At 49.9% G+C, this 15684-nt stretch overlaps 1 protein-coding gene and 1 pseudogene across 1 annotated transcript in view; both read right to left on the bottom strand.

The window, feature by feature from the left end:
• The window catches only part of LOC132567831 (bactericidal permeability-increasing protein-like), a 29302-nt pseudogene extending 28635 nt beyond the window's left edge, over positions 1 to 667 (bottom strand).
• Positions 668 to 8654: 7987 nt separating this feature from the next.
• LOC132591068 (bactericidal permeability-increasing protein-like) overlaps positions 8655 to 15684 on the bottom strand; it is a 50179-nt gene continuing 43149 nt past the window's right edge. The window contains exons 14-15 of the mRNA XM_060263957.1: positions 12842 to 12918; positions 8655 to 10045 (exon numbers count right to left, since the gene is read on the bottom strand). Coding sequence (XP_060119940.1) covers positions 10007 to 10045; positions 12842 to 12918 — 116 coding nt within the window. The 3' untranslated portion in view covers positions 8655 to 10006. The remainder of the gene's footprint in view (positions 10046 to 12841; positions 12919 to 15684) is intronic.

Genomic DNA, 15684 nt, shown 5'->3' on the forward strand with positions numbered 1-15684 from the left:
GGTGTGACAAACAGAACTGAACTCCAAAGGGAGTTCTGGCCCTCACATTTAAAGGGACAGCACACCTTTTAAAATGCCTTCCTTCTATAAAAAATAATGAAGGATAGGGGCACCTCCTTTTGGGGCTCATAGAATTGGGACTCCCTGGTCCAATCCTTTTGAAACTTGGGGGGGTATTTTGGGGGAGGCACTATAATGAAAATGTGGTGCCTCTACTTCAAAATACAGTCCCCCCCAGAGCCCCAGATACCCGCAGATCAATTCTCCATTATTTCCTACGGGGGTAAGTCTCCATAGCAAATAATAGAGTTCCCAGCAGACATTTCCCTCCCCTCCCCCCGCTTTCTGATGACCCTGAAGTGGGGGGAGGGTCTCCAAACCGGGGGATCCCCTGCCCCCACCTGGAGATTGGCAACCCTACGGTTGCAGCAGCTCAGGTTCAGCAAAGTGCTCTTGGCCACCAAACTCTCACTGCAACATCTCCGGAGCTCTCTCCTGCCTTGCAAATCAGTGACTGCCGGCTGAGCAGCAGAGCGGGATTAGAATACCTACCATAATTCAAGCCTGCGTCAGAGATCCTGCCCACGAATCCGGGGTCGTCGCCATCAACCAGTATCAAAGAGAGAGAGAGCAGCAGGACACCTTGGAGAGTCTTCGCTCCGGCCATCCTGAGATCTTCCAGGGTGTGGAGAGTGGGCTCTCACCTTTGCTTTTAGCCTGTGAGACTGAGCTGCAGGAGGAAGCAGGAAACCCTGAGTCCTTCCGCCAAGGGTTGCAAAACTTGGGCCTGGCATATCTCAGGGAGGGCCTGTCCCGAGACTGCTGCTTGCAACAAAGCTCCAAATTTCATTTCCGATAAGAGAATTGAGGGAGGGGCCCGGACTGCCAAGCCGATCCGCTTCTTGAGTTGGGGCGGAGAGGGGGGGGGGAGGTTTCTGGCTTTCAGGGTCAAGGGTCATTCTGAAGAAAAAGAGGCGCCGGAGCTCATGAGCACAACTCATTTGCATATGCCGCACACCCCCTGACATCCCCGGAAGGTGTACTAAATAATATCAGCTCAGCATCTACCTTAAAATGCTTCTGTTTCAAACAATTTTATTAGTAACATATGGTAATACATTTCAATTTCTTACTTCATTAATAATTACTTTTTTTTTTAATCTATCCCATATATTACTTTCTACCCACCCCTCCCCCCGTTACTTGACCCCCGCCGGTGTTATATACTTAAAATCTTAATACTAAAGGTACCCTTAATTAATAAGAACCAAAATTAATATCCTCCTCCCTCTTGTACTTAGTCATTATCAAAAATTGTCCAATGTCCTTTTATTTTCCACTCTTTTTCTACATACCTTCTGAACTTTTTCCACTCTATCTTAAATACTTCAAAATCATAGTCTCTTAAGGTTCTTGTTAACTTGTCCATTTCACTCCATGTCATAACTTCTTCAATTCAATCCCATTTCTCTGTAGGGTTGTCAAGTCCAATTCAAGAAATATCTGGGGACTTTGGGGGTGGAGCCAGGATACTTTGGGGCGGAGCCAAGAGCAAGGGTGTGACAGGCATAATTGAACTTCAAGGGAGTTCTGGCCATCACATTTAAAGGGACTGCACATCTTTTTAAATGCCTTCCTTCCATAGGAAATAATGAAGGATAGGGGCACCTTCTTTTGGGGCTCATAGAATTGGACCCCCTGGAAACCGCCCAAAACCTGTTTCCATTTGCGCCGCAAAAGCCACGGGACTTTGCGGCTCTTCTGGGTGCTCCGCGGCAATTGGTGCGAAATCCGCGCAGATTCTGCGCGGTGAAGAGGGGCGTCGCTGCCGATTAAGGTCAGTGTGAAAACGCCCTCAGTCTCAACATTTTCAGAGAGTTCTCTACCACAACTCCAAGGTTACTAGGGTTGCCAGGTCCAATTCAAGAAATAGCTGGGGATTTGGGGGGTGGAGCCAGGAGACTTTGGGGGTGGAGTCAGGAGACCTTGGGGGTGGAGCCAGGAGTAAGGGTGCAACAAGCACAATTGAACTCCAAAGGGAGTTCTGGCCATCAAAAGGGACCGCACGCCTTTTAAATGCCTTCCCTCCAGTGAAAATAATGGATAGGGGCACTTTCTTGGGGGGCTCATAGAATTGGACTCCCCAGTCCAATCTTTTGGAAACTTGGGGGGTATTTTGAGGAGAGTCACCAGATGCTATGCTGCAAATTTGGTGCCTCTACTTCAAAAAACAACCCCCCCGGAGCCCCAGATACCTGCGGATCGATTCTCCATTATACCCTATGGGAATTGATCTCCATTAGGGAATAATGGAGTTCCCAGCAGATATTGCCTTCCCTCTCCCCCACTTTCTGATGACTCTGAAGCGGGGGGAGGGCCTCCAAACTGGGAGATCCCCTGCCCTCACCTGAGGTGAGGACTGGAAACCCTATCAGCTACCACCAGTTCAGACCCCATGAACATATATTTATAGTTGGGGGGAGGGAAATGTCTGCTGGGCACTCCATTATTCCCCATGGAGACTGATTCCCATAGGGCAGGGGTGGCCAACGGTAGCAATCCAGATGTTTTTTGCCTACAACTCCCATCAGCCTCAGCGCTCAGCCATGCTGGCTGGGGCTGATGGGAGTTGTAGGCAAAAAACATCTGGAGAGCTACCGTTGGCCACCCCTGCCATAGGGTATAATGGAGAATTGATCTGTAAGAACATAAGAACATAAGAGAAGCCATGTTGGATCAGGCCAACGGCCCATCCAGTCCAACACTCTGTGTCACACAGTGGCCAAAAAAAATTACATACACACACACACACAAACACTGTGGCTAATAGCCACTGATGGACCTCTGCTCCATATTTTTATCTAAACCCCTCTTGAAGCTGGCTATGCTTGTGGCCGCCACCACCTCCTGTGGTAGTGAATTCCACATGTTAATCACCCTTTGGGTGAAGAAGGACTTCCTTTTATCCGTTTTAACCTGTCTGCTTAGCAATTTCATCGAATGCCCACGAGTTCTTGTATTGTGAGAAAGGGAGAAAAGTACTTCTTTCTCTACTTTCTCCATCCCATGCATTATCTTGTAAACCTCTCTCATGTCACCCCGCAGTCGACGTTTCTCCAAGCTAAAGAGTCCCAAGCGTTTCAACCTTTCTTCATAGGGAAAGTGCTCCAGCCCTTTAATCATTCTAGTTGCCCTTCTCTGGACTTTCTCCAATGCTATAACATCCTTTTTGAGGTGCGGTGACCAGAACTGCACACAGTACTCCAAATGAGACCGCACCATCGATATCTGTGGTATCTGGGGCTCTGGGGAGCTGTTTTTTTGTCCACGTTGAACCTCATTTGCCACGTTGACAGCCTCTTGTCCAGCCTTGTCAGATCCTTCCGGGTTTCTTTCACTGTCCTCTCTGGTTTTCACTGCCCTCAACAACTTCGTGTCATCTGCAGATCTAGCCGCTTCGCTGCTTAGTCTCAACTCCAAATAGTTAATGAACATGTTAAAAAGCGCTGGACCGAGTACTGAGGTGGTCCTAGGGTTACCAATCCCCAGGTGGGAGCAGGGGATCCCCTGGTTTGGAGGCCCCGTCCTTCCACTTCAAGGTCACCAGAAAGTCCATCATTCCATATAGAGACCGATTCCCATAGGGTATAATGGAGAATTTATCTGTGGGTATCTGGGGCTCCAGAGGGGCGATGTTTTGAGACAGAGGCACCAAAATTAAAGCATAGCATCTGTTGCCTTTCCTTAAAACACTCCGCCATGTTTCAAAAAGATTGGACCAGGGGGATCCAATTCTATGAGCCCCCAAAGAAGGTGCCCCTATCCTCCATTATTTCCTATGGAAGGAAGGCATTTAGAAGGAGTACGGTCCCTTTCAATGTGATGGCCAGAACTCCTTTTGGAGTTCAATCATGCTTGCCACACCCTTGCTCCTGGCCCCACCTGCAAAGTCTCCTGGCTCCACCCCCAAAGTCCCCAGATATTTCTTGAGTCGGACTTGGCAACGCTAGGTAGCCCAGCTTAACACCCTCCATTGTGAAAACCCCACATGGATACTCACTCTGTGTCCTACTAATTAACTAGCTTTTAACCCACCCAAGGACTTGTTCTTATCCCGTGACTGCTGAGTTTACTTAGGAGCCTTTGATGAGGAACTTTATCAGAAAACTTTCCTGAAGACTAAGTAAACAACTTCTGTTAAGTCACCCCCGTCTGCATACTTGTTCACCCCTTCAGTAAGGCAAGATCTTCCCTCACAGAATCCATGCTGGTTCTTCCTCAATAGCTTTTGTTCATCTGTGTGCCTACTAATGCTATCTTTAATAACAGATTTCACCAACGTACCTGGTATTGATGTTAGACTGACCAGCCTGTAATGTCCCAGATCTCCTCTGAAACCCTTTTTAATCTAACCAGGGTTAGATTAGCTATCTCACAGTGAAGGAAGAGGCAAAAAATGCATTCAGCTTCTCTGCCATTTCTCTATTATCTTTTAGTCATCCTTTGACCCTTTAGTCATCCAAGGGCCCCACTGCTTCCCTGGCTGGTTTTCTGCTTCTAATGTATTTGAAGAAATTTTTATTATTGGTCTTTATGCTTTCCGCAATAGGTTCCTCATAGTTCCTTTTTGCCCATCTGATCACTGACTTACATTTTATTTGCCACAGCCTGTGCTCTCTTTATTTACATCACTCAGACTAGACTACCACCACTTAAAGGAGTCCTTCTTACCTATACTACTTCCATTACTTTGTTCATTAACCATGCAAGCCTTTTTTTTGGTACCTATTGGTACCTTTCCTAACATAGCATACATTTTATCTGCGTTTCTAGGACTGTAAATTAAATAGTATCCAAGTTTCCTGAAGGCATTTGAGCCTCCTTACCTTTCCTTTCAGTTTCTTCTTCGCAAGCACCCTCATACAAGAGAAGTTACCCCTTCTGAAGTTAAATGTAAGAACATAAGAGAAGCCATGTTGGATCAGGCCAATGGCCCATCCAGTCCAACACTCTGTGTCACATAAGAACATAAGAGAAGCCCTGTTGGATCAGGCCAGTGGCCCCTCCAGTCCAACACTCTGTGTCACATAAGAACATCAGAGAAGCCCTGTTGGATCAGGCCAGTAGCCCATCCAGTCAAACACCCTGTGTCACATAAGAACATAAGAGAAGCCATGTTGGATCAGGCCAATGGCCCATCCATTCCAACACTGTGTGTCACACAGTGGCCACAAAGAAACTGAGGGGCCATCAGGAGTCCATCAGTGGGGCCAGGACACTAGAAACCCTCCCACTCTGCCCCCCCAAGCACCAAGAATACAGAGCATCACTGCCCCAGACAGAGAGTTCCATCTATACCCTGTGGCTAATAGCCACTGATGGACCTCTGCTCCATGTTTATCCAATTCCCTCTTGAAGCTGGCTAGGCTTGCAGCCATCACCACCTCCTGCAGCAATGAATCCCATGTGTTAATCACCTTTTGGGAGAAGGACTTCCTTTTATCCATTCTAAATGTGATTGTGTTGGACTTTTGGGGGGCAGCTCCCTATTTACAGGGGAAGTGATGTGTTGTCATCTAGACATGAGTTTAAATTCCAGATTTCCAGTCAGCACCTGAAGGTTGGATAACCTCTAACTTCTCCCTGACTTCCCACCGATCTCCAGTCCAGACTGCAGAGTTCAGTTCCCCTGCCTGGAGGAAATGCTAGCTTTAGAGGGGGGAGCCTATGATGTCAGACCCTCCTCCAGCCTCCATCTTCCCCAAGTGTTGCTTTCTCTCCTCATACCTCCAGGAATTCCCCCAAGTCACTGTTAGCCAGCCTGTTGTCCAGTGAGAGAGACCTGACATGTCCTTATGTTCCTTTGACCCTTTAGTCATCCAAGGTCCCCACTGCTTCCCTGGCTGGTTTTCTGCTTCTAATGTATTTGAAGAAAATTTTATTATTGGTCTTTATGCTTTTCACAATAGGTTCCTCATAGTTCCTTTTTGCCCATCTGATCACTGACTTGCATTTTATTTGCCACAGCTTGTGCTCCCTTTATTTACATCACCCAGACTACACTACCACCACTTAAAGGAGTCCTTCTTACCTATACTACGTATACTTATGTCCAGTGCTGCGACTCCCCACACTACAACAGCTCTCTTGTCTACCATGTCCGGCTTGGGAAATTCCTGGAGACTTGGAACAGTGCTGGGGAAGGGGAATTATTCAAGAGCAGGGATGTCAAAGATGTGGCCCGAGGGTCAAATCAAGCCCCTAGAAGGTTCCTATCAGGCTCTCAAACAACAACACGGGGTCCGGCCCCATGTCCTGCACAGAAAGGCCCTCTTGAATAATTCGCCTTCCCCAGCACTGTTCCATGTCTCCAGGAATTTCCCAAGTCAAAGTTAGCAACCGTACACAGCGAACAAGAGAGCTGGTGTAGTGTAGTAGTCAGTGTGGAGAGTCACAGCACACTCAGATCTTTCTCACAGGGTGACAGGCTGGCTAACACTGGCTTGGAGAATTCTTGGAGGTTATGGGGGGGAGAAAGCAAGACCCGGGGAAGATGGAGGTTAGAGGAGGAACTTTGTTGGGGTCTGACACCAGAGGCTCCCCCCTCTAAAGCTAGCATTTCCTCCAGGCAGGGGAACAGACCTCTGCAGTCTGGACTGGAGAGCGGTGGAAATTCAGGGAGAAGTTAGAGGGTATCCAACCTTCAGGTGCTGGCTGGAAATCTGGAATTTCAACCTTCCGGGGATGTCAGGGGGGTGTGGCTTATGCAAATGAGTTGTGCCAATGAGCTCTGGCATCTCTTTTTCTTCAAAACAACCCTGAAAAGTTCATATTCTGAAGGCTCTTGCGTCCTTCTGCATCACACCAAACAAAATGCCGTGATACAATTACGAAAGCCATGAAAATCAATAACCACAATTTATCCAAAAATGTTAGAAATGTAGTGATATTTTCACAAAATTTCAAACATTTTTACAAGGTTAGTAATTCGTACAAAGCCATAAAAGGCCATTCACAGCAACTGAGCACATACAATACTAAAGAGAATAAAATTCTCACGATAAAGTGCTGAGTGTAAAAAGTGCTTGTATACTAAAAGAAGAAGATATTGGATTTATATCCCACCCTCAGAGTCTCAGAGCGGCTCACAATCTCCTTTCCCTTCCTCCCCCACAACAGACACCCTGTGAGGTGGGTGGAGCTGGAGAGGACTCTCACAGCAGCTGCCCTTTCAAGGACAACTTCTGCCAGAGCTCTGGCTGACCCAAGCCCATTCCAGCAGCTGTGAGTGGAGGAGTGGGGAATCAAACCCAGTTCTCCTACATAAGAGAGCTCTGGCTGACCCAAGGCCATTCCAGCAGGTGCAAGTGGAGGAGTGGGGAATCAAACCCGGTTCTCCCAGATAAGAGTCTGCACACTTAACCACTACTCCACAGGTCCACCTGTAGAATATGAACTTTTGTCACTTTAGTATACAAGCACCTTTTGCGCTCAGCACTTTATCGTGAGAATTTTATTCTCTTTAGTATTGTTTGTGCTCAGTTGCTGTGGATGGCCTTTTATGGCTTTGTATGAATTACTAACCTTGTTGTAAAAACGTTTGAAATTTTGTGAAATGTCACTATAGTTATCAGATTCCTTGATAAATTGTGGTTATTGATTTCCATGGTTTTCGTAATTGTATCACGGCATTTTGTTTGGTTTGCTGTCTCCCCGTGATTCTCCCTTGTACATTTATTCCTTCTGCATCACAGCTTCCTTCGCTGGGCTCGCTCAATCGCACAGGAGCTACAGAGCAAAGCCTCTACTGTCTCCTTTGGCTGAGGCTCCTCCCTTGCGGAGGAAGCGGGGCGGGGGAGGCAGAGCTTGTTTTTCCAGGCTCTCTCAGTCGCACAGCGGAGCTACTGAGCCAAGCTTCTCTTCCTTCTATTGGCTGAGGCTCCTCCCCTCCTAGTCCCCTGAGGAATGAAGGAAAGAGCCAGAGCTTCCTTTGCAAAGTTCCCTGGATCCCATGGGAGAGATGCGAAGAAAGCACCTTTAAGACCAACGAGGCTAACGTTTCAAGCATGTTTTAAGTCTCTAATTGTGTTTTGTCTGTGTTCTTTGTACAATTTGTATCTCCGCTACCTGGTATTGCATTTTACGGCGCTCATGGCTGGGCCTGACAAAGTCTCATTTACATCAGATCCATCCCTCATACCAAATGAGTTTGACACCCCTTTTCAAGAGGGCCTTTCTGCGCAGGTAACTAGGGTCACACCATACAAAGCCGTTCACAAACTTACTTTCGATGAGCGGTTAGGGACTGTGGTATATGCTGCTCTCTTAGTTAACTGTAAGTAGGATCCCACTACCTAATTATTACCCCGCTTAACGTGTCTTGCTAATACTTATGTCATGCTTCGGTTCTTTCCAGCGGGTTCCAGGCTTCTGCAATCCGGGTGCATGCCGGATTATTGAATGCCAGCATTTTGTTGACTCTACCAATACCTTCTGGGTCATCTGGCCAGAGACCTTGTGAGAAAGGTGGGTTATAAACCAACAAATGAATAAAGAAAACAAACACAAGAGAAGCAAGAAAAGAGGACACTATCAAGGCCAGCCCCTTCCTCCCCCCTCCCAAACTTCACACACTCACACACACACACACACAATTTCATAGTCTTCCTTTTAATTTAACTCTTTATAAGCTGCATTATCATCTTATCCTGGGAAGGTGCATGTCCTCTTCTGTCTTCACGCAGATTTGGCATTCTTCAGGGTTAGGAACTCCTTTGCATATTAGGCCATACCCCCTGATTCAGCCAAGTCTCCTGGAGCTTACAGGGTTCTTCGTAGAGGGCCTACTGTAAGCTCCAGGAGGATTGGCGACATCAGAGGAGGAGGAGGAGGAGAAGAAGAGGAGGAGGAAGAAAAGAAAAAGAAGAGGAGGAAGAGGATGATATTAGGTTTATATCCCACCCTCCATTCTGAATCTCAGAGTCTCAGAGCGGCTCACAATCTCCTTTTACCTTCCTTCCCCCACAACAGACACCCTGTGAGATGGGTGGGGCTGAGAGAGCTCTCCCAGCAGCTGCCCTTTCAAGGACAACTCTTACAAAAGCTCTGGCTGACCCAAGGCCACTCCAGCAGCTGCAAGTGGAGGAGTGGGGGAATCAAACTCCGTTCTCCCAGATAAGAGTCCGCACACTTAACAACTACACCAAACCGGCTCTCCACGACAAACCGGCTCTCCTCTACAGGGGCCCCTCAGCTTCCATTCCCAGGCCATTGTGTTGGGAATTCAAACAGCACATCTTGAAAACGGTGAACAACTGAGATGAAGCGGCTGAGAGAGCCCACGCCCAGCCGCACAATTCCCAGAGCCAGAAATACAATCTGTTTGGAGGGGGATTGGCTTGTCTCTTCTGTCCAGCTTGCAAACACGTCTTGGCACCCAAGGGAAAACTCTCCAAACCGGAGTGGGGGGAGCTTGGCAGGGGAAAGGGGCAGGCATAGAATGCAGTGCCGGAACCCTGTGGAGACCCCCAATCGGCCAAAATCTTGGGGTACCCTTGCAAATTATCTCAAAGTCTGAGCACCCACCCCACCACCCACGGCCCCAGCTGCAGCCTGCAGCCACCTTCTCAAAAGCCCCTTGGACAAAGCTGTGGGGGAGAGGCAGAGAGAGGCAAACTTGGCAATGATGCCAGCAGCAGCTGCACCAGGCAAGTCGGGCAAAGAGCGGCCCAGTTGCTGGCTGCGTGTGCAGGCTGGGAGGGCTGCAAGCAGGGGGGAAACCAGGGGAAAGCTGGCCTGGGGCCCCTGAAGGCGTGGGGGCCCATAAACCGGTGCCTACTAGGCCTAATTGTTAATCTGGCTCTGATAGGATGCCATCAGCTAAGAACAAGGAGTCCAGGAGACGAATCCTCCAATTTAAGCCCCCAAAGCAAGCAGCAGCGGGATGGACAGACGGACGGGCTTCCTTTGGTCTTTGCAGCTCCGTTCACTGTCTTCGGTGTCTTCTCTAGCCGTAATGAACATCGGTTCCAAAGTACAAAAAATCCTGTGGGAGAGATTCAAAAGGCATGAACGTACACGAAGCTGCCGCCTTCTACTGAAGGTCCCTCAAGGTCAGCCTTGCCTACTCAGACTGGCAGCCGCTCTCCAAGGACTCAGGCAGAGAAAGGTCTTCCCCATCCCCTCCTGCTTGGTCCTTTTAACTGGAGATGCGAGGGATCGAACCTGGGACCTTCTGCATGCCAAGCACAGGCTCTACCCCTGAGCCACAGCCCCACTTCATGGCTCTCCAGGGTCTCAGGCTGAGGTCTTTCCCATCACCTCCTGCTTGGTCCTTTTAACTGGAGATGCTCATGGGCAGGTCTTTTTTTCTTTGTAGAAAAAGCCCAGCAGGAACTCAGTTGCTTATTAGGCCACACCCTCTGCTTATGGGGACCTTCCCAGGCAGAGCAGAAACTCTTCCACTGAGCCACAGCCCCCTCACCAATGTAAGTCTAACCAGGGCTTTTTTTATAGCAGGAATTCCTTTGCCTATTAGGCCACACACCCCTGAGGTAGCCAGTCTTCCAAGAGCTTGGAGGAGGCCCTGGAAGAGCAGCCCTGGAAGCTCTTGGAGGATTGGCTACCTCAGGGGTGTGTGGCCTAATAGGCAAAGGATTCCTGTGACAAAAAAAAAAAACAGCCTTGCGTCCAACAAAATGTGTCTTTAGCCAAAGCAGCCAAACAACAGGATGCCACTCATAAGACACTCTGTGTCACAGAAGAACATAAGAGAAGCCCTGTTGGATCAGGCCAATGGCCCATCCAGTCCAACACTCTGTGTCACATAAGAACATAAGAGAAGCCATGTTGGATCAGGCCAATGGCCCATCCAGTCCAACACTCTGTGTCACATAAGAACATAAGAGAAGCCATGTTGGATCAGGCCAATGGCCCATCCAGTTCAACATTCTGTGTCACACAGTGGCCAAAAAAGAAAGGAGGTTCACAAGCGGGGCTAGAAGCCCTTCCACTTTGCACCCCCCCACCCCAAGCACCAAGAATACAGAGCATCACTGCCCTAGACAGTTCCAATAATATGCTGTGACTAATAGGCTAGCCACTGATGGACCTCTGCTCCATATTTTTATCCAAACCCTTCCTGAAGCTGGCTATGCTTGTAGCCGCCACCGCCTCCTGTGGCAGTGAATTCCACATGTTAATCACCCTTTGGGTGAAGAAGTACCTCGTTTTATCCGTTCTAACCTGACTTCTCAGCAATTTCATGGAATGCCCACGAGTTCTCGTATTGGGAGAAAGGGAGAAAAGGACTTCTTTCTCTACTTTCTCCACCCCACCCATAATCTTGTAAACCTCGATCACGTCACCCCGCAGTCGACCTTTCTCCAAGTCTTTCCTGCCTTTTTCTGTGTGTGGCCAATCAAGGGGCGCCATTTTAATCTGGGTTCTCATTTGATCACAAAGCACCCAGCATATGCGTAAGCCCGGACAAGGTGTCCTGAGTAGATATTCCACAGCGCACTGGAGGGAAGCGCACGGGCTCACTGTGTAGGGCTACCAAGACTACTGTGTAGGGCTACCAAGAACCTCCCCTGATGTCGCCGTCGTGATGACATCACCCACGGATGATGTCATTGCACCAGTGACGTCACACATCGGCCGCTCTAGGTGTTTCCAGGAAAACTCTACGGTTTTCCTGGACACTCTAGCAATTTGGGAGGGGAAACTCTATGGTATAATAGGCTGTGGGGGGACTTAGCAACCCTAAGAACAGAGCAGATTCCTGAGACAGGTCAAAGCTCTTGGCTTCAAGGCTGATTTGAAAGGGTTTTTGCTGAATGTTTCCATCCCACGATGGCCGCCCGGCTCCCTCCCTTCTTGCTGTTGTCACAACCAAGGCCTTAAGCAGCAGACCCCCGTCCAATGAAAGGAGAGCCTAAACGTTACTACAAACGTTATCCTGTATCATTAACGGCAGCTGTCAGAAATTTCACCACACACAAAGCAGTTTGTCTATCTTTATCTCTGCGTAACCAAGATTATTCCCCTTCTCAAGAGGCAGTCCTCATTAAATAAAGGAGAGATAATTCAGCCCTTGGATCCGAAAATCTGGGGCGGTTAAAAAAAAATACGATCCACAGCAATTGTCGTTTCCACGATGACGGAATCTATCTGAATACAGAAGTCCATTTAATCTTCCTAACATCACTTCTCAAGACAGGGCATTTAGGCACGCAAGCGTGAAAGCCCTTCTAGACTTTGGAAGAGTTAGGAAGGACACATGGAGGAAGAGATGGAAGGACATGTGGCTCTTTAAAGGTCAAGGTCGTCCCCTGCGCAAGCCCCAGTCGTTTCCAACTCTGGGGTGATGTCGCATCACAACGTTTTCACAGCAGATTTTTTTACGGGGTGGTTTTGCTACTGCCTTCCCAGGTCATCTCCACTTTCCCCCCAGCAAGCTGGGGACTCATTTGACCGACCTCGGAAGGATGGAAGGGCTGAGTCAACCTCGAGCCAACTATCTGAACCCAGCTTCCGCCAGGTTCAAACTCAGAGAGCTCGAACTGCAGTACTGCAGCTTTACCGCTCTGCGCCACGGGGCTCTCGAAGTGGATGCAGATCGTGAATGCGGCGCTCTGCAACCCACACAGCGAGTACCACAGCTCTAACCTAATGCTTCAGTTATGGCCCATGGGGGCGAGGAGGGCTTTCTCCACATCCTCTTCTCCCACAATCCTTTGCTACGTGGCAGAGGATCCTGGAACTCACTTTGCTCACTGACCGCCAGAGGGCAGTCACTCCCTTGCAGAGCCACCCACCTTGTCTGTTATTAGTCACGTACCTGGCGGGGTTGGAGGACAGGGTTGGACAGCTGCAGGTGAGCTGGGAGCGGGAGAGGGAAGCCCTGGGCCAGTCGCTCTGGAAGACAAAAATTGCGGAAGTCACGAAGGAAGGAAGCAACAGAGCTGGGGAGGAAATCAGCATTTTGTGTCCATCCAGTGGGGCTCTCGGCACACTGCACTGCTGCTTCTTCCACACTCCTTGAACAGAAAAGCCAAATGCTGCAATCTAGATTCGTCATACAAGTTCCACATACAGATTTCCTTTTCTCTGTCTGCTATGAACAGAGGCAGAAAAGGAGAAGGAGGAGGAGGAGGAGGAGGAGAAGACGACAACGCCGACATTGGATTTATATTCTGCCCTCCTTTCAAGGGTCTCAGAGCGGCTCACAATCTCCTTTATCTTCCTCCCCCACAACAGACACCCTGTGAGGTGGGTGGGGCTGAGAGGGCTCTCACAGCAGCTGCCATTTCAAGGACAGAGTCTAAGAGCGGCTCACAATCTCCTTCCCCTTCCTCCCCCACGACAGACACCCTGTGAGGTGGGTGGGGCTGAGAGAGCTCTCCCATAAGCTGCCCTTTCAAGGACAACCTCTGCAAGAGCTATGGCTGACCCAAGGCCATTACAGAAGGTGCAAGTGGAGGAGTGGGGAATCAAACCCGGTGCTCCCAGATAAGAGTTCGCACACTTCACCACTAAACCAAACTGGCTTTTAAGAACAACTCCTGCGAGAGCTATGGCTGACCCAAGGCCATTCCAGCAGCTGCAAGCGGAGGAGTGGGGAATCAAACCTGGTTCTCCCAGATAAGAGAGCTATGGCTGACCCAAGGCCATTCCAGCAGCTGCAAGTGGAGGAGTAAAGAATCAAACCTGGTCCTCCCAGATAAGAGAGCAATGGCTGACCCAAGGCCATTCCAGCAGCTGCAAGTGGAGGAGTGGGGAATCAAACCTGGTTCTTCCAGATAAGAGAGCTCTGGCTGACCCAAGGCCATTCCAGCAGCTGCAAGTGGAGGAGTGGGAAATCAAACCCGGTTCTCCCAGATAAGAGTTCACACACTTCACCACTAAACCAAACTGGCTTTTAAGGACAACTCCTGCGAGAGCTATGACTGACCCAAGGCCATTCCAGCAGCTGCAAGCGGAGGAGTGGGGAATCAAACCCGGTTCTCCCAGATAAGAGAGCTCTGGCTGACCCAAGGCCATTCCAGCAGCTGCAAGTGGAGGAGTGGGGAATCAAACCCGGTTCTCCCAGATAAGAGAGCTCTGGCTGACCCAAGGCCATTCCAGCAGCTGCAAGTGGGGGAGTGGGGAATCAAACCCGGTTCTCCCAGATAAGAGTTCGCCCACTTCACCACTAAACCAAACTGGCTTTTAAGGACAACTCCTGCGAGAGCTATGGCTGACCCAAGGCCATTCCGGCAGCTGCAAGTGGAGGAGTGGGGAATCAAACCCGGTTCTCCCAGATAAGAGAGCTCTGGCTGACCCAAGGCCATTCCAGCAGCTGCAAGTGGAGAAGTGGGGAATCAAACCCGGTTCTCCCAGATAAGAGAGCTCTGGCTTACCCAAGGCCATTCCAGCAGGTGCAAGTGGAGGAGTGGGGAATCAAACCCGGTTCTCCCAGATAAGAGAGCTCCGGCTGACCCAAGGCCATTCCAGCAGCTTCAAGTGGAGGAGTGGGGAATCAAACCTGGGTCTCCCAGATAAGAGAGCTGAGGCTGACCCAAGGCCATTCCAGCAGCTGCAAGTGGAGGAGGGGGGAGTCAAACCCGGTTCTCCCAGATAAGAGAGCTCTGGCTGACCCAAGGCCATTCCAGCAGCTTCAAGTGGAGGAGTGGGGAATCAAACCCGATTCTCCCAGATAAGAGAGCTCCGGCTGACCCAAGACCATTCCAGCAGCTTCAAGTGGAGGAGTGGGGAATCAAACCTGGGTCTCCCAGATAAGAGAGCTGAGGCTGACCCAAGGCCATTCCAGCAGCTGCAAGTGGAGGAGTGGGGAATCACACCTGGTTTTCCCAGATAAGAGAGCTCTGGCTGACCCAAGGCCATTCCAGCAGCTGCAAGTGGAGGAGGGGGGAATCAAACCCGGTTCTCCCAGATAAGAGAGCTCCGGCTGACCCAAGACCATTCCAGCAGCTTCAAGTGGAGGAGTGGGGAATCAAACCCGGTTCTCCCAGATAAGAGAGCTCCGGCTGACCCAAGACCATTCCAGCAGCTTCAAGTGGAGGAGTGGGGAATCAAACCCGATTCTCCCAGATAAGAGAGCTCCGGCTGACCCAAGGCCATTCCAGCAGCTTCAAGTGGAGGAGTGGGGAATCAAACCCGGTTCTCCCAGATAAGAGAGCTCCGGCTGACCCAAGGCCATTCCAGCAGCTTCAAGTGGAGGAGTGGGGAATCAAACCCGGTTCTCCCAGATAAGAGAGCTCCGGCTGACCCAAGACCATTCCAGCAGCTTCAAGTGGAGGAGTGGGGAATCAAACCCGGTTCTCCCAGATAAGAGAGCTCCGGCTGACCCAAGACCATTCCAGCAGCTTCAAGTGGAGGAGTGGGGAATCAAACCCGGTTCTCCCAGATAAGAGAGCTCCGGCTGACCCAAGGCCATTCCAGCAGCTTCAAGTGGAGGAGTGGGGAATCAAACCTGGGTCTCCCAGATAAGAGAGCTGAGGCTGACCCAAGGCCATTCCAGCAGCTGCAAGTGGAGGAGTGGGGAATCACACCTGGTTCTCCCAGATAAGAGAGCTCTGGCTGACCCAAGGCCATTCCAGCAGCTGCAAGAGGAGGAGTGGGGAATCACACCTGGTTCTCCCAGATAAGAGAGCTCTGGCTGACCCAAGGCCATTCTAGCAG

The sequence above is a fragment of the Heteronotia binoei genome, chromosome 2 (assembly GCF_032191835.1).
Source record: "Heteronotia binoei isolate CCM8104 ecotype False Entrance Well chromosome 2, APGP_CSIRO_Hbin_v1, whole genome shotgun sequence".
In the NCBI taxonomy this organism is placed as follows: Eukaryota; Metazoa; Chordata; class Lepidosauria; order Squamata; family Gekkonidae; genus Heteronotia; species Heteronotia binoei.